The 18701-nt window shown below is 44.7% G+C and overlaps 2 protein-coding genes across 4 annotated transcripts in view; both read left to right on the top strand.

The window, feature by feature from the left end:
• Positions 1–10546, top strand: part of Npas2 (neuronal PAS domain protein 2) — a 174335-nt gene extending 163789 nt beyond the window's left edge. The window contains exons 19-20 of one of the 2 annotated variants that reach the window (XM_076915015.1): positions 7044–7218; positions 9105–10546. In XM_076915015.1, coding sequence (XP_076771130.1) covers positions 7044–7218; positions 9105–9257 — 328 coding nt within the window. In that variant the 3' untranslated portion in view covers positions 9258–10546. The remainder of the gene's footprint in view (positions 1–7043; positions 7219–9104) is intronic. The other variant, XM_076915014.1, reaches the window with a different exon arrangement.
• A 4250-nt stretch (positions 10547–14796) lies between these two features.
• On the top strand, positions 14797–18489 carry Rpl31 (ribosomal protein L31). 2 transcript variants are annotated; one of them, XM_034521329.2, is made up of 5 exons: positions 14797–14904; positions 15111–15217; positions 17156–17281; positions 18041–18153; positions 18427–18489. In XM_034521329.2, exons 2-5 carry the CDS (start codon positions 15111–15113, stop codon positions 18456–18458), a joined length of 378 nt encoding a protein of 125 aa, XP_034377220.1. In that variant the 5' UTR covers positions 14797–14904; the 3' UTR covers positions 18459–18489. The 2 variants fall into 2 exon arrangements, with proteins under 2 accessions (XP_034377220.1, XP_034377221.1); XM_034521330.2 differs by lacking the exon at positions 14797–14904 and adding an exon at positions 14958–14976.
• Positions 18490–18701: the final 212 nt, after the last annotated feature.

The raw sequence follows: 18701 nt of genomic DNA, 5'->3' as shown, positions 1-18701 counted from the left end.
TCTGTTACAACTTATAATATTGTTTATTTGCTCTTTATTTTTGACAACTTGGCTATATTGTTTCAGAGAAAGGTTCTTTTCTGCTCATGTCTATCTGTGGTTCTGAATGACCCTTGTGTTTGGGTATCTATTTCCCTATCTAGATCTGGGGACTTTTCTGCTGTAATCACACAAACTCCAGGTCTGTACTCTTTGTCTCAGCCCCTTCTGCCCTATATTCATAAGTGTGGTCTGACAGTCACTGCCCAGAGCTCATGGACACCAGGGCCTGCTTGTTCTGCTTCATTTTTCTCTACCAAAGTTTGAATGAGTATCTTCCCAACCCTGTCCTCCATCCTGACCATGTTTCTCTCCCTTGGTCCAGCACGTTGGCTCCACCCCTGACTACACTTCTCATTTGATTCATTGAGCTCATTTCCAACATTCTTAGTTTTTTGTTTTTATTTTTTCAAAATCTCAATTTCCTTGATAAATTGTCCTTCCATATGGTGAGTCTATCGTCTGTTTCACTGACTCTTTCCTGAATGTTGCAAGCTTTCCTGCTCAGACTCTACACTGAATCTATCTGTCTGTATTTTCTTTGGATTTTTTTTTTTTTTTTACTTTTCGGGTTTTGCTAGACAACTCTTGAATTCTTCGTCTGCTGTATTACTTACTTCAGTAACTTTTAATTCAGTAGGATGTGTCTTTGTGTTTTCCAAACTTTCTAAGAGATGAGCCTCCAGGAAGAACAAAGCAGCTCTCTTTGCATGAGTCTTGTCCTGGTTTTTCATGCTTTTGTGCTGTGAGTTTGTGTCTCTTGGAATGTAGATCTCTCTTGGCTTTATTTGGAGCAAGAGGATAATAATCAATATCATAATATTTATTAATTATAATATTATATTATATTATAATAGCATATTATAATATAATAACATATTGTTTATTTTATTATATATCAAGTAATATATATTAGATATAAATATATTAAAATATTTAATATATTAAAATATTTTATTAATATGATCTGTTATCATATATGGTATAAATATATAATATAGAAAATGAAATATATTAAAATAATTAAATAATATTACTTAACGTATAATATATTTATTGTTATTTATATATTGATTGCATATTATTATATGTTGTGTGTAATAATATAGTATGTGATAATTACATATTTAAAATATAAATATTATATTATATATTAAATAATATATGATATAATAAATAATATCAAATAATAAGTGAAAAATAAACAGCCTGCTCTTTTTAAAAATTTTTTGGTTTTTTTTTTTTGTTGTTTTCAATTTTATGTGCATGGGTGTTTTGCCTACACATATATCTGTACACCATGTTTGTGTCTGCTGTCTAGGAAGCCAGGAAGAGGGAGTCAGGCTCTCTAGAACTAGAGTTACATATGGCTGTGAGTCACCATGTAGAAAACCAAGTCCTCTGGAAGAGCAGGCAATGCTCTTAACCACTGATCTACCTCTTCATATTCTCTCTTTTTTTTTTTTCATTTTATTTTATTTACATTTAAGATGCCATCCCCTTTCCCCATTTCCCCTCCCTAGAAAACCCCTGTCCCATGCCCCCCTTTCCTTTTTGCTTTTATACAATTTTTTTTTAATGTTAATCAAAGGATTTATAAGTTTGGTAATGCTCAATCAGAAGGGTAATCCAATACCCAACCTAGATATAAAGACTATCTTTGACTGGTGGAGACCTGTGAACATCTGCCTCCATGCCCCCTCTCTCTTTCTCTCTCTCATCATCTAGTTTCTCCTCTCCTTCATCTTCTCTCCTTACTCCATCTCTTCCTCTCAGTACTCCTTCCCACTTAGCTCCTCCTACATATCACTCTTCCTGTTAAAGTAAAACTTTTCTCTCAAAATACAGTTAGAGCATACTTATTCCTAATTGTACCAGTGAGGTATAAGATAGTTCTAATACCCAGTCCATCATTTTGTTGACTAACCAGAACCTCTGTCTTCTAACTAAAACACTTACTTTTGATCCTGGCTTTTTTTTTTTTTTTTTTTTTTTTTTTTTTTTTTTTTTTTGCTTTATAATGAATGTCAGCTGAAAACTATCTACTCAGATCTTTTCTCTCAAAGTAAATAGCCAGGATTGGCTATGAGACTATGGGTCTTCAACCCCGTCAGAAATCCAGAATGACTGAGTTAACTGAAGTTATAGGAAGCACTAAACATAGCTTCTAAAACTTAGCCAATTTATAGAGACCTCTGAACACCTGAGAAGCCCCTATACTACCAAATGTTCGAGCATCAAATCTTCAGCCTTCTGGCCCAGAGTCATCTGACAGACCTTAGTGATGCAGGATTATTAAGGGCTGATTACTCTGTCTGGGCAGATATAATCAGTCGACTATTCTGCATGTGTGTCCTCTTCAGGACAGTAGTTAGTCTGTAGATGGAAAGAGGCAATTCTTGCCTAGTGGCTGTCACCACACAACTGGCATAACTCCAAGGATGCTCAATTTCTTCTTAGAATCCACAACAGGAAGCTGTCAGGAGCAGACAGGTCTCTAATCAGAATGGACATTTATATAAATTTTTGTTGCGTCAATTCTATGGACTCCTGACGTTTTGAAAACCAACTATCCATGTAAGGTCACCTGGACTGTTGTCTGTTCACTCCTCTTGGCTATTTCTAAATAAAATATGGTTAACCTCCTAACAATTAACTCAAAGCCATAAATTTGCTATAGTCCCTTAACTCATAGGTTAACCATCCCAAATCAGTTAAAAAGTTAAGGAAGGACTGGGTCTAGGCCTTGTATTCCTAAATGTGTTATACAAGCACATTGCCCATGAGAGTATCAATATTCATCTTACTTTTATATTAATAAGGAGCTCGTACCAATGAAAACCTTAAATTTGAAATCAAAGTAAATTTTGTACCATTTAAGAAATTATAACTTCATCTTGATAATAATTATACAGATTTCTACCAGTAGGTTATGGCTATGCAATAAGTCCTAGCTAATCCTCCCTGTTCCAACAAAACCACTACTTTTCCCTAGAAAGACAGACCATTATTAACCACATTAGTCCCCAAGCCCAGGGAATAGGGGCGCTGACTCTTCTGTAACTTCTTCAGGCTGATTATGGGCGTTGAGATATTAGAAGAGGGGTGGGGGGAAGAGTAAGTTGATAATCCTCTGATGCTGTGTCTTCACTGAATCCAGATGGAATTCCAGGACATCAGAGGTTTGGGCAGGTCTGCTCTGTATACTTGATGAGTAGATACACCAAGGCTGTGTATTCTAAGATACTGCCCGAGTTGGAGCGCCTGGGATCCCCTCTTCCTCTGGGTTCTTGAAGGTTGGGGGCAGAGCTGCCACCCAAGATCTGCTCAGTGCCCTGGCCCAGACCGGAAGGCTCATATTCTCTTTTTAAAAAAAAAATTTATTGTTTCTGTGCGCACACACACACACACACATGCTGTATACGTACAGGTGCCTGCAGAGGCCAAAAGAGATACTAAATTCCTTGGAGCCAGAATTTTGGGCTCCTGATCCTGTTGGATGCGGATGCTGGAAACTGAGCTTGGGTCCTCAAGGAAAAGGACCTCCAGCATGACTTCAGGCATTCTTAGCCACAAGCTAAGCCACAAGCTCAGCAAGCTTTCTATCCGGCCCCAGGAAACTCGAGGGTTCAATCCCTGTGTGACTTAAGGAGAAGAAAACCCACCACAATAATAGCAATATCACCAGACTACAGAAGGTTTTAAAAATCAGTTGATTCCGCTAATACGTCTCCAAACATGAAACAGAAAATTTTACAGGACAAAAATAGTGTTTTCTGAAGTTAAAAATGATTTTCGGCAAATTTGGAAATAAGTAAATGAATGAGATAAAGAAAGGAGATGGGGCAGGGAGAAAATAGAGGCAGCTGGGGGTAAGTAAAGGATGTGAACGAGAAGCGGAGTGGAGGGGAAAGTTAGGGGCTGAGGAGATATGGGGGGTGACTGGGAGGAGAGGGAGACCATCTATTGGGATATAAAGTGAATAAATAATTAAAGAAAAAATCCACCCAGAATCAATTTTTAAAAGGCGGGAAAGAAGAGGAGGAGGGGTATAAGGAAGGAAGAGGAAGAGGAGAGGAAGGAGAGAGGAGAGAATCGCCTTCGAGACACCTTCTTTCTGGTCTTCAAAATCAGAAAACTGTCAATGTGTGAATTGACAGTTTGCATGAATTGACAGTTTGAATTGACGTGTGCACGGAGGCAGAGGTGTCAGAATTTGTGTGTTACTGAGCTCTAGAGACGAGTGTCCAGTGTCCATCAAGGTCCTACTTTTAGAAGTTTCTCTTTGTGTACTGAAGGTCTCTATTCTCCACAGTTAGCTTTGCACCCTCCCAAGACTTTCCAGATGGTACCTCTCTGGCTGGGCTATGGTTCTGTTGGGGAGGAGTCTCCCAAGTACATTAAGAATCAGGAGGAGGCCTGATTGCTGTCCAAGAGAAGGACCAGCTGAAAGGATGCAGCTGTAGACATGGAGGAATCCAATCCGCTGCATCCATGGAGTTTTGGATTCTCCAGCGGTGAACAGCAGATAGGTGGCTCCAGATTGATCCCATCTGGGCCCTGCTCTTCAACCCCAGGGTACTTCTCAGTCGATAAGGTGTGCTCCTGGCCACAACATGCAGGGCTGCTGTACCCCGTGCTCTTCACTGCCTGAGCCAGAAGAACCTAAGTCTGCGGCCACCTTGTCATTTCAGCTCCTCAGCATCTGACTCTCTTGTTCTCTGTAACTGCCTTCCCTATATCTCTCTGATCCCTGGGACTGTGAGAGGTTAAATTCAGGCTCCCTGTCTTATGGATTTCCCGTTTGGGAGGACCTCCAGGATGACTTCAGTTTTAAGCAGTAAGTTCCCTATCAAGATGGGACCCAGCCACTGCTCTCTGAAACATACAGAATGACAAGGTAGACATCCTCTTCACTGCTGAATCTTCCACGGGAGGAATCACAGTCTCACCAAACGTGTAACTGGGTCTGAGGCTCGTGAGAGCTGTGGGCTTGTACCAAGGGTAAGATTTGCAGTCTCCTTCCAGGGCAGCCTCCATTGTCAGCTTTTGGATGGGGTTTCTGCCTCCCAAGGGTCTACCACAGACCCCTGCTGTTTCAACTTGTCTTAGTTTTCAATGTGTCTCCTGTCTCCTTCCCCACATTCTTCAGCTGTTCCTCACTGCCTATGACTTTCTAAAGCTCTTTCTTAGGAGTAGGCTGTATTATCCTGTTCTGACTCTTCTCCCTCACCAGGTCACACGAAGGGAGCGTTTAGTCTGACATCTTCCCCAGAAATCCCGTGTTTAATTTTTTGAAGAATCTCCACCATGATTTCCAGCATGGCTTTACCACCTTACATTCACACCGGCAGCACACGAAACTTTCAGTTTTTCCACATCCTTACTAACAAGGGCTTTCTCCCCTTCTGGTACGTATATGTACACACAGAATATTTTCAAGGTTGACCCATCCTATGATATGTGCCAATATCTATACAGTATACGTATGTCTGCATCATAACAGTGTGAAATGTTAGCTCACTTCAGCTTCAGCTCCTATTGACTACCTACAAAGTCACGTGCTTGCTAGCCTTTGTATCTTTCCATTGGATGGAAAGGACTGCTCAAGGGGGCTGGTGAGATCGCTCAGTGGTTGAGAGTACTGGCTGCTCCTCCAGAGGTCCTGAGTTCAATTGCTAACAACCACATGGTGGCTCATAACCATCTATAGTGGGATCTAATGCCCTCTTCAGGCAGGCAGTTGTATATGCAGCAGGACACTCAAACACTGAATAAATTTTAAAAAAAAAAAATTTTTTTTTTTAAAAGGACTGCTCAAGCCATTTGCCCATTACTTTGAGTTCTTTGGATATTAATGGGATATTGGTGATAGAGCTGTAGATGTTAGTGAAGGTTTATTTTTAAAGATTTGTTTATTTTATGTACATGGGTGTTTTGCCTGCATGCATGTCTGTGCACCACAGGCATGTAGAAGCTAAAAGAAGGTGTCAACCGAGCGGTGGTGGCACACGCCTTTAATCCCAGCACTTGGGAGGCAGAGGCAGGTGGATTTCTGAGTTCTAGGCCAGCCTGGTCTACAGAGTGAGTTCCAGGACAGCCAAGGCTATACAGAGAAACCCTGTCAAAAAAAAATAAAGAAGGAGGGGGAGGGGAAGGGGGAGGGGGAGGGGAGGGGGAGGGGGAGGGGAGGGGGAGGGGGAGGGGGAGGAGGAGGAGGGAGGGGGAGGGGGAGGGGGAGGGGAGGGGGAGGGGAGGGGGAGGGGGAGGGAGAGGAGGAGGAGGGAGGGGGAGGGGGAGGAGGAGGAGGGAGGGGGAGGGGAGGGGGAGGGGAGGGGGAGGGGGAGGGGGAGGAGGAGGGGGGAGGGGGAGGGGGAGGAGGAGGAGGGAGGGGGAGGGGGAGGGGGGAGGAGGAGGAGGGAGGGGGAGGGGGAGGGGGAGGGGGAGGGGAGGGGGAGGGGAGGGGGAGGGGGAGGAGGAGGAGGGAGGGGGAGGGGGAGGAGGGGAGGAGTCAGATCCTGTGATGGTTTGTATATGCTTGGCCAGGGAGTGGCACTATTAGGAGGTGTGGCTTTGTTAGAGTAGGTGTGTCACTATGGGTATGGGCTTTAAGACTCTCATCCTAGCTGCCTGGGAGACAGTCTTCTTCTAGCAGCCTTTAGATGAAGATGTAGAACTCTCAGCTCCTCCTGCACCATTCCTGGATGCTGCCATGTTTCCTGCCTTGATGATAATGGACTGAACCTCTGAACCTGTAATCCAGCCCCAATTAAATGTTGTCCTTATAAGAGTTGCCTTGGTCATGGTGTCTGTTCACAGCAGTAAAACCCTAAGGAAGACAGATCCCTTGAAATTGGAGTTGCAGGCAGTTAGCCACCATGTGGGTGCTGAGAACTAAACTCAGATCCTCTGGAAGCCAGTGCTTTTAACCCTTTCTCTGACCCTCATAGTACTGTGTCAGGCTTCTCTTTCTCAGAAGATCTGTTTTATTTGAAACTAAACAGGTATGCACAGAGCCAGGTGATGTTTCCAAGTCCAGACTCACACCCCAGCAGCGGCAGCGCCTCCACCCCGGTCCTGCTGATGGGGCAGGCAGTGCTCCATCCCAGCTTCCCTGCATCCCGGCCATCACCACTGCAACCAGCACAGGCACTGCAGCAGCCACCACCCTATCTGCAGGTAGGTGAGCACCAGGAGTTGGGGACGGGAACAGGGAGTGGTGGCAGGGGGTAGGGGGCTGGGGGCTGGTTGATGACCCACTTGGGTTCTGTGAGCAGAAGCTGAGTTCTACATTTGACTTTTATGGGCATTTTTTTCCCTAGTAGAGAGAGCAACCTCAGGAAAGTTCATAGTTGGTTAATTTTCATGCTTAATGTACAGTATGAACGTTAAAGATAGGTTAACATTATGTTTCATATAGCGGTATGCTGGAAAGATTTATCTAAAAATAATTTGTATCAGTTGCACATCTTGATACGCTCATACCTTCACCAAAAAAGTCAAAAGCTAATGAGTGTTTCTGTCAGACATTTTAGCACATGGAAGTATAAAAGTAAAACACATCTAGTTAAAGATCCATCAAGCCTCCTTAGTAAATATGTCTATGTGTGAAATAAAGACTTTACATGGAAACTGGAGGTACAGTTCATAGAGACACCATTCAGAAAGCAGAAATTACTTCACTGGATTATCAAGCACAACCAGAGGAGGAAGGGTGGGTATCAGTGGCCTGGGGGCTCAGATATGAGAACTGTTCGTTCAGGGGCTCCCAAAGGGCTCCATTCTCCCTCACACCTGTCCAGGGTGCTCTCCTTCATCCTGCCTTGTGAGACGTTTCCGAGTCTCACAGGACCACGCACCTGCTCTGCAGGGCGTGTTTGTAGCCAAAAGACAGTATGCAGTACCTGAGATGTCTTGAGAACGGTGGGACAAAGATGGAGAGAGTCCACATCCCTAAAGATGTGGGATGCCGTTTGATTCCAAAGCTGTTAAACCTTCTGTGGTTTAATCGACAAGTCTCCCTGACTGACCTGCACCCACAGCGATAGTGGGTGTCAACTCCAACTTTGGCTCTGTGGATCTTGTCAGTCTCTACTCAGGACAAGGAAGTCATCTGGCATGGCAAGCAATGTGGCAGAGAAACAGAGATGGATGTGAGAACAGGAGAGGTCTGTATGCCTTCAGCAGCAGTAGTTCACAAACACCTGCTGCATTCAAAATGCAAAGTAAAGACGGAAGAGCACTTCAGCCACCCTGGTGCCCTTGGTGTCTCAGAGCATATGCAGGGAGGTGGGCTGCACAGCGCATGCTCGGGCCCTGCTGGTGCACAGAGAGAACAGTGGAGAAACCTTCCCTCCTGGAGGAAGGCTCAAAGGCATCTCTGGCAGAACCTGACTATCAAGAAAATACTGAGTTTGGGTGAAGGAGAAGAGATGAGAGGATGTGTTTTAGCAGACAGTCCAGCATATAGCCAGGGATAGGTGTGCTGCGAAGCCCCCAAGGTGGTGGAGGGACACTAGGTTATTGGAGAGGGACATTTATTGAGGTCAAGAGAGGAAAAATAAGAGTTAAATTTACAAAGTCAGACTGACTGACTGGTTGACTGATTTGCATTTCCAATCAGGAACTTTTCCTTCCAGGTTCTGGAAAATGGCAGTATTTGAGGTAGACATAGGACCAGGGAGCCACTCTAAGGGCATGCACATGCGTGCAGATTCTTCCCCGCCCACAAATTACATGAACCTCAGGCTCCACCATCCACAAACACAGAAGACTTTACATAAATGGTGTGCCTCTGATTCAGCCTCAGCCCCAAGCCCGTTGGCCCAGAAGGAGGCCCCCCCTACTCTTTCCCACCCAGAGTGTGCTGTCAGAAAGCTTGGCTTTTCCCCATCATGCACGTAGATATGCACACACCTGCATGCACGTACCACTGCCTGGTGGTCTGAGGAGGGAGTCCCAGAATCTGGCAGCATTTGCTGCAAACTCCAAACGTACTGAAGTAACTTAAGAGTGGAGGGACTGGCCAGTCACGCAGCCCCTTTCCTGCTCTTTCCTGCGTACAGGCACCCACATCTCTGCACAGTGAGCAGCCGGACTCGCTCCTTCTCTCCACCTTCTCCCAGCAGCCGGCAACCCTGGGCTATGCAGCCACACAGTCTACACAGCCGCAACCCCCACGCCCTTCCCGCAGGGTCAGCCGTCTGTCAGAGTCCTAAGGTCTCCAGCAGCCATCCCGGTAGTACCCTGACACTGGAGTCCAGACAAAACCAGCTTTAACCTATGGAAGATGGGGTTGGCTGTGAGAGATGGGAAGAGGCATTTCCGAGACTTCGGCGCATCCTGTATACATTTCAGAACTCCTGATGGTAACGTGTCTGAAGTGTGGCACTGGCAGAATAGGGAAAGAACAGGAATATTGGCCATGATTCCGTTGCCCTGGCCTTCACAGGCATCCGCTACAGCCATACCAGACAGGAACCAAGTGCCCCCGTGTGGGTACAGCTTCCTAGTCTATTTGCAGAGGTGGTACCTCCCGCTGCCTCAGGAGAGAGCACTCCGGGTCCTCTACCAACTGACACAGGTCCCAAGCTCTAGCAGGCCTTCACTCTCTTGATGGTCTTTCCTTTATAGTAGAGGACTAAGTTAAAGGTCTCTGGAGAGAGTATAAAGAGATTATTTTTCATTGTTTTTAAATGGTTGTTTTTGTTTTAATTTGCACACCTGTGCACAAGGGAAATAACTTAGGCAATTTTGGAATTTTTTGTTTGTTTGTTTTGTTTTGTTTAATATGGTCCCATGGCTTCATTGGGAATCCACAATAACAAAAACAGCCCCACCAATCAGATAGTGAAGCCTGTTATTAATGGAGCTGCAGATCCACACCCTTGGCTTAAACCCTAGCCGACTGAGGCTCTCTGGCACCATGCCCTGCCAGGAGGGATGTTTTCCTTCCTAAACAGAACACTGGACTCTTGCTGTTAACTTCACTGAGAGTAACTACAAAGGTGGACTCAAAGAAAAGCACAATCTCACAATGATCCCAGAATTCCCTAGAGACCTCTTAGACCATGAGGGAAGAGCACTCACAAGCAGGGCTACTGGGCAGGCTGCATCTCCCAGGCAACCAGGCACATGCTGGCCATCCTAGTGAGGCAGGCCATTACAACCTTCCATCCATCTTCCTCAATGATTCCGAAGATTGGATTTTCCTTTTGGGGCTGCACTTTGTTTTTTTTTTTTTTTTTTTTTTTTTTTTTGTATGTTTTGTTATGTCGAGGTGTTTCTAAAGAGAAGATTTTATGTAATTATAAGAGGAAGTGTAGTGAATTGTACAGCTGTTGTAATAATGACCTATTTCTATAAAAAAATAAAATTGTATGGATTATGTGTAAATTATTTTGTATCTGAGATACGAGTTCCATTCCCAAATATGAAAGTATAAAGGTTTCCTTGTGTTTTTCTGTGAGTGAACATTTTGTAATAAATTAACAAGTTTGTACAATTGCCTTTGTCCCTTGTGGTACATCCATGTATATATCTCTTTGCTGGGAAACCTTAACATTTTCCGGCTGTTGAAAGCTTTAGAAATAAAGACCTTAGTCTGTTTTCTGTAACCAGGATAAAGTAAGTGAGGCAGAGAATGTCACAGAAATGGGCTCAGAGTTCCAGAGATTTCACGTGGTCACATGGCACTGTTGCTCTGGGCCTGTGGCAGCCTCAAATATCATAGAATGAGTTCATGGCAGAACAGAGCTGCTCACTTCAAGATGGTCAGGAAGCAAAGAACGAGTAAGGGGCCAGGGTCCCGATAAAGGGACACCGCTAGCAGTCTAACTTTATTCTATTAGCCCCCACATGCTATTGGTCTATACCTGGTAGCTGAGGTCCAGGGTTTCAACACATGGATCTTTGGGGGCTGTGCAAGATCCAAACTTCAGTATGGTAGAAAGAAGCTAAACATTAACCAGTTCTGGAATGGAGTTTTTGAATTGCATCATTCTGCCAATTCCCTAAGGCTTAAAGCTTGTGATAGAAAAGCAATGTTTCTCAGAAGAAACAATAACAGGAAAAAGTTGCTGGGAACAGCTCAATCTTGTGGCCATAGGTAACCTGCAGAAATGATGGAGGTGTTCCCCACCAAAGCATTCATTCGTTGCTTGCAATTGCTCTCAATCAGGACAGATCTGATGGACTCTCTCACTACCAACATGAAGACCAATGATACCTGCAAGGTAGGTGTGTCTGTGTGTGATGTGTGTACACATACACAGCACAGCGAGATGTCTGAGAACTCAAGCACCTGCAATCGTCTTGTTCATGACGTTCAGCATACTAAGATGAGGGGGCTCCAGTGGTCCTGGTGGTCTAGTGCTTCTAAGTTCTTGTTCTCTTGTTAAAAGAATTGAAGAAGTACACACAAATAGTGAATTAACAGGGTCTTATTCAAAAGCGGAGTAAACACACAGACTAGATGCATTGCAATGAGAGAACAGCAAGCTCCAAGCAAGATTTTCCTGGGTTATTTTGCAAAGCTTCCTTTTATGGGCCCAGGAGGGGGGAGGGGTTAGTTGCCAAGGGGATGAGATGTGGGTGATTTTGTGTTTCCATTTGATAGGCCTGAGTTATGTAACCCTTCATTCACTCAACATGTTCTTTGTCATTGATATGTCTGATTTTAATCATACGCATGTCCAATCATGCCCAGGCACAGGAGGTAAATAGATTTCCCCCAAAAAAGTTCACTCAATGGTTACCTCACTATACATGAACTAAAAAGCAGTCCAGGCTGAGTTGGGCTCACCCCCTGCAGTTCCAAGATATGTTCCAGCAAGTTTGACCACGAAAGGGGAGTCACCAGAGGTCGCTAGGGAGTTACTTGAGGGTATAAGAATTGACTAGCCACTTTGTTTGGAGAAGGTTGTGGAGCTCCATGCAGACACATGTCCCAGGGTGCTAAGCTGCCTCTGAAAACTACCTGCTTTAGGTAGTTTAGGAGGAGCTCATGGTTTAGGAACCAAGATGCTGGCTTCAATGGAGCTAAGTTCCTTCCAGGGCTCTATTAAGATAGATAGGTCTGTACTTTTGCCCTCTTCTGTGAACCAATGATGGCTCCTTCTTGTTTCTCTAGCTAGGATCCATCTTGGATACCACGAGGTTGAATTAGCTATGCACTCTTAATTGTTCCATCCCTAAGGGTGGGGGTGGAATGGGCAGGAAATACTCTTCATCCACTGAGAGGAACATTTACTTTTTGAAAGAACTTGAAATGAACCCTGTTTTTAAAACACGAAGTCTGTATGGAACTTTGATGCCCCCCCCCCCTTTTTAACCTAACATTGTCAAAGGGTTAGAGATTGGGTTTTTCTGGAAACGAATTTATAGTTTAATTGTAGTCATACTTTAATTGATGGTTAGACTCCTAAGTGGAACAAGATTGTTAACGGACACAGTGTATTCATTATCCTAAGGCTGTCTATCTGGAAGCCATTAAAAAAGGGTGGGGTATGCTGTGCCCCTAATTTAATTTAGCTCTGCCTGAAGTTTGCACATGTTCAGAATTTGGGTTAACTCAAAAAACTATTATTGTGTAATTTTCCACTAAATGCATGTATCATGGGAATTGTAATCGCTGGCCTCTTCATTCGTTAACTTTGCTCATTAAAAGGACATTTTGCAACCACATCTTTGTTCCAGAAAAACCATGAGCTTACTGTCTGGAAAAGTATAAAGTGTCTTGGCTCAAGAGTCAAGATTGACTGTGACCTCAGTTTAAGATACTACAAACTAACTAAAATTGTAGCATCTTCTGTCTCTAAGAACTAAAATGTTGCTTGTACAAACAACATTGTTGTCATTGTTACATAAGATTCCACTATGCAGCTCTAATTGGCCTGGAGCTCTCTATATAGATCAGGCTGGTCTGGAACTCACAGAGCTCCACCTGTCTCTGCCTCTGGGATTCAAAGTGTATGCCACCAAACCCTGCTAGGTGAACCAACTATTAAGCAGTTCCTAGTCATGACTGTTGCACTCTTGCCAAAAATGTACTAGTAAAAATTTAGTGATATAAAATGACTTTAATTTCTGTTCATGTTGTAGCCTGAAGATCTCAAAGTCAGCCATTAATATACTGAAAATAATCTAATTTGAGTCATCTAGAGAAATGTTGTTAGTGGTAAGGTGAACTTCATATTATACAGATAAATAGCTTTGCTTTTCTGTAGAAAAGCTCATGAGAAATGAGGCAGGAGAAAATGCTTTTCTTCTTAATTTTAGCTTAATCATTGAAGGATGAACATGTCTAGTTTATTGGCTCCTTAAATTATTCATGTTTTACTTTTAGTATGAAGTCAGGAACTCACAGCCTTTTATAAACTCAGCTTTTCTCTCTCTCTCTCTCTCTCTCTCTCTCTCTCTCTCTCTCTCTCTCTCTCTCTCTCTCTCTCTCTCTCTGGTTTTTCGAAACAGGGTTTCTCTGTGTAGCCCTGGCTGTCCAGGCACTCACTCTGTAGACCAGGGTGGCCTCGAACTCAGAAATCTGCCTGCCTCTGCCTCCCAAGTGCTGGGATTAAAGGCATGCACCACCACCGCCCGGCTAAACTCAGCTTTTCTAATAAATTATTATTTATTAACCATGACTAATTATTATTTCTTGCTCAAGTCAGCATGCTCTGACTAGTGGGCTCCTCTGACTTCTTGTTAGCCTTGCTCAAGATCCCAAATTCACATTTTCATATTCTCTTTATCCCTTCTTCAATCTCTACTCCCCCCTTCCCTCTCGTCTCTCTCCCTCTCTCTTTCTCCCCCTACTCTTGGATCTAGTCTCATTGTGTAGCCAAGACTGGCCTCTGTGTAGCCCAGCCTTGGTATCCTCCTCTCTGCCTCCTGACCATATAGCTCCTGACTTCCTTTTAAAATGTTTGAGTGTCTCTGCTTGGGAGATTGCGTTAGAATTTTCTGGGCTCAACCCCAGTACCAATCAGGACTCCTATCGAACCCCTTCTGGTTTGGACTTCTCTAAGAACTGGAACAGAGCCTGTCCACTCTTCCTCCTAGTCCCACGGAGAAGTCATCAGATCCGGTAAAGCGTGTTTAGCCCATTATAGTTAAGGATACCGTGACCTCCTGATCATCTGATTCAACCTACAAAGTTCTGGGACCACATGTGTGCACCACCACACGTGGCTGTGGTTTGGGGAAACCATATGCACAGCATCCCTTAGCCAAAGGAAGTAGAGAGACCTAGATTCCTTGTGAGGTCGTGGAGTGTCTGCCTGCTTGTCTTCTTACTTGTGAGATCCTGAAATTTGCCCCTTGCGGAAACTCGAATAGATAGGCTATTCAGACATGATTAGATTCGGAGGGTTTTTTTTTTTTTTTTTTTTTTTTTTTTTTTTTTTTTTACCCCCCTACGTAAGTGCCTGGCACTTCCGTGGATATTTTCGACTTGGAAAATAAGTTCTTTTGTCGTGGTCTCAGTCATTCCGGGGACCTTCCGCCAAGCACAGTACCCAACAGATTCAATAAATATAGACTGAGTGAACAAGTGAACACGAAAAGCTGAAGAGCGTCTTCTCTCCTGGCCGGGCTCTTCAAATCCGTGTTCGGGTTCGGATTTAGATCCCATTCAGAACCTCCACCGCTCAAAGCAGACTTCAAAGACTGACAAGCTCGACCCCGCCCCGGGCCCGCCCCATGCCGCTCGCTCCACCCCCAACGCTCGCCGTGTTTACGTCACAGCCTAACTCCAAACTTCCGTCGCCACACCTTTTCCTCCCCGCCTCCCCGTGACCCGGAAGTTGTAAGGCTACTTCCCATCCCACAATTCCTTGCGCCCTTCCTTTCCAACTTGGGCCCGGCAGAGTGAGTATGGTCGCGGGGTCGTGGATCTGAAATCCGGCTCCATCCGCTCCGGGCGCGGGGCGGGCAAGCTCGGTGGGATTTGTTCCGCGTTGCGCGGAGGCTCTGCGGTCCGGGGAGGTGGGAGGACGGCCTGCCTGGGACACCTTAGCTCGGGCTTTGCCACTCACTGCCTTCTTAGAGCCTCCCTTCCTGTCGCCTGCATTTAGATGGCTCCCGCAAAGAAGGGTGGCGAGAAGAAGAAGGGCCGTTCTGCCATCAACGAGGTGGTGACCCGAGAATACACCATCAACATTCACAAGCGCATCCATGGCGTGTGAGTACCGAGCGGTCGGCGTGGCCTGCGACCCCCTTCCGGCTCCAGGCTGTCACTGTCCGAGCACCGCTTACAGACTGGGTGCTCTACAGAGCACGCGCTTTTATTCCAGTCTGACTGTGTACATTGAAGGTGTGCGGGGTTTGCCTTGTACGGTAACCGGTTAGTAACTGGGAGCGGAAGGCTGTGTTTGCGCTTGAGGGAACAGTAGACTTTGGGGAGTTTGGTGCTAAAACTAGAGTTTTTGTAATCCGGGCAGGTAAAAGTTTGTAAAAAGGAAACCCTCGGTGACTTCATGCTGCAGAAAAGCAGCCGGTTACCACCTGCTCAGCCTCAAATGTGAAATAGGATTGATTTCGTCCTCCGGTCATGCCTATTCATGCTAATTCGGGGCCAGTTGTAATACTGGATCTGGAAATGCCTAAGTAAGGATTGTGGATTTATAAAGTGGCGGTTACTGAGAGTAATTCCGGTGCTTATGCATTCCAGTTCTAGAGCTGAATTTCTTGGACTTGATGGCTCAGTATCTTGGGACAGATTTTGCCGGGTTGGAATGTGTGCACCTTGTGGGTTGTCCTGTGTGAGGCCTTTGCCTTGTGTGGATGCTGCTTGTGGTCGGCTATGTTCCTTCCCCTACGGTTGGGGCATATTAAGCATTGTTTGGGACTGTGAGGAAGAACATGGTCTACCCTCCAGGTTTACGAAAGGGGGAAAGTAGGCGATAAGGATTTTGAGTTAAAGGTGTTTGTGTTGCCCGGTATGTGGTCGGGAAGGGTAGCTCTCAGGTGAAAGGTACTCTTTAAAAGAAGCCTTAAATAAATAGACCATTGTAGCAGTGATGTGGGCTGTCTGTATGGGTGTGTTTTTTTTTTTCCAGGCCTTTTGTATTTTGTTTAAAAGGCCCTATATGAGAATCTCTAGCCTCCTTTGGAAATTTTTTGGTTCCCATTGTGCAAACCAAGCCTGCTCTCTGCTGTGTTCCACACCTGGCTTTCCCAGTTTCATTCCTGGTGGTTCAGCCCTGTGCTAGCTCTACCCTCTGAGATCCACTCTCTCTTTCATTGATGGCAGCAGCAGCTTTTTCCGATTCCCTAACAATAACATTGAAATTGCTTAGTGCTCTCTCTCTTTCCTGGTGCACACTTCTTCATCTTTGTAATTAATACCACCTGATTGGTTGCTTGCATGAGTTTTTTTTCAAGCTAGCTATGAAGTAGGTTGTCTAGGCACTACAGACAGGCTGGGGTTGGTAGAGAAGAGAAGGCACTTAGATGTTCTTTGTCGAAGTTGAGTGGACTTGACAGGTGTTGGACAGACCTGGGTTTTTGTTTTGTTTTGGGGGGGGTGGGTTTTTTGTTGTTGTTGTTGTTGTTTTGGTTTTGAAACTATCTTTATAGATGTGTTTGGTTTTTTCAATTTGAGATCTTCCCGCCCAGCCTCCAGTGTTGGGACTGATCATTGGTGTGCACCACCATGTCTTAGAAGGTTCAGGGTTTGTTTTGTTTGTTTTTTAAAGATAGCCCCTATCATGTACTCTGGCTATGTACTTGAGAGTGGCTGCCTCAGTTCCACAGAATGTTGTCTTCCTTTGTGCAAGTGTTTTGTCTGAATGCTCCACATTGGTTCTGGAACCAAATCTGAAAGAGCAAATATTTTTTAACGGCTGGATCATCTCTGGTCCCCAGAGAGATCTCCAACATTCAAGATTGCTGTGAGTAGGCCAGGATGGTGATTGATACTCTGGAAAAGTGAGTGGACATCTTGGGTTGTAGGGTGCTTAGAATTTGCCCCACATCCTAAGTACTGACTAGTTGCTGGGCGTTTCATACTTGGTGAGCAGGTTCTTCTAACTAGTTTTATGATGGCAAGCCATTTATTTACATGTGTGATTTTGATTGCTTTTTTTTTTTTTTTTTATGCTTGTGTTCTGAACCTTAGGGGCTTCAAGAAGCGTGCTCCTCGGGCACTCAAAGAAATTCGGAAGTTTGCCATGAAGGAAATGGGGACTCCAGATGTTCGCATTGACACCAGGCTCAATAAAGCCGTCTGGGCCAAGGGAATAAGGTACTGAAGTCCCGTTACTAGGTGTGGGGTAGAAAAGATACTGCGACAATGGCTCGGGCTAAGCTGTGTCCTTTGTTGTAAAGGAGATGGCAGTGTTGGAGCTGCTTGACATTTGGAAGCGCTCCATTGGATGAGAGAAAGCAGTGACTCTGAGCCTGAGGTGTTGGCCTCCCAGGTGGAGGAGTCTTTTCCTGCTGCCCAGAAGGGTTGATTGGTGTCATCTCCTATATTGTATAAGCGGGTTAACTTGGAGGTTGGGAAGTCTCCTTTATAGTGAAGTAGAAAGATGGAAGGGAGTGCAGCTGGTGATTTTGTAACTGCCATCATGGGGAAACAGTTTGGGATGATTAGATTATCCAACAGTGTGAGCTGCATGCAGTATGTGCCTTGAGGTAGTGGTCTCACAAGAGCATGGAGAAGTTTGCAGGGATCTGGGAACTAAATAAGTACCTAGCATATCCAAAGATTATGAAGGAAGGTGATACGTCAGCTTTGTTGCTTCTGAAGGGGGGGGGTGTGAACCTTTTATTTGAATTAATGGCTATATCTGTTGGCAGTCATTTTCTGTTTGTGGACAGTTGGTTACTGTTGGTGACTGCCTTGACATATCCTAACAGGCATGCATGCATCCTGAAATCTGCCTCTTGATCATTCACCTGGGTGTGTTTTCAAGGTCATAGAAGCTTGTTTATCGGGGCAACAGGGATAGACAGGAATGGATACCGCTGACATTGACCTTAGCAACACATATTTTATTAGGAACGTTCCATATCGAATCCGAGTACGCTTGTCCAGAAAACGTAATGAAGATGAGGACTCACCAAACAAGCTCTATACATTGGTAACTTATGTGCCTGTTACCACATTCAAAAGTAAGTATCATTTGGTCTTCCAAATGAATTATAGCAGCAGTTACTTGTTAGATGTAGAAAAATAAGACATTTGTCCATAAGATGTTGTGCGCCTTTACTGACTTCAGTGAAGAGGTGAGCAGCAAGCGGAATTAGTAGCCCCTCCTTAAACACTGCCTTGCTCTGGGAAGCTAGTAAGGAGGCTGCTGTGGTGGGCACAGGCAGTGGGTATGTAAGGTCCTACGCCTGGGGGGGGATGAGTGGGTACTGACTGGCTATTACTCTTCCTTCCAGATCTACAGACGGTCAATGTGGATGAGAACTAACCTGAATATCAAATAAAGTTGCAGTACTGCCTCTGGGTTTTGGTTTTTCTTTTTGTCGTCTGCTCCATGGGTGGAATTTTTGGGTCTAAGGGATTAATCTGAGAACCTCTGTTCTGGGTACATGGGAAATTAGAAGTATGTGAAACATTGTTTTCACAAAAATCAGTGTATTAGTTAGGATTGTGGGGTTTTTGTTTTTTTGGAACAGTGTTTCTCTGTGGCGCTGCTTGTTCTGTAGATTAG

This window comes from Arvicanthis niloticus, chromosome 17 (assembly GCF_011762505.2).
Source record: "Arvicanthis niloticus isolate mArvNil1 chromosome 17, mArvNil1.pat.X, whole genome shotgun sequence".
NCBI lineage: Eukaryota > Metazoa > Chordata > Mammalia > Rodentia > Muridae > Arvicanthis > Arvicanthis niloticus.
Note: the sequence above shows the minus strand (reverse complement) of the source record. Positions and strands in the feature narration are given on the sequence as shown.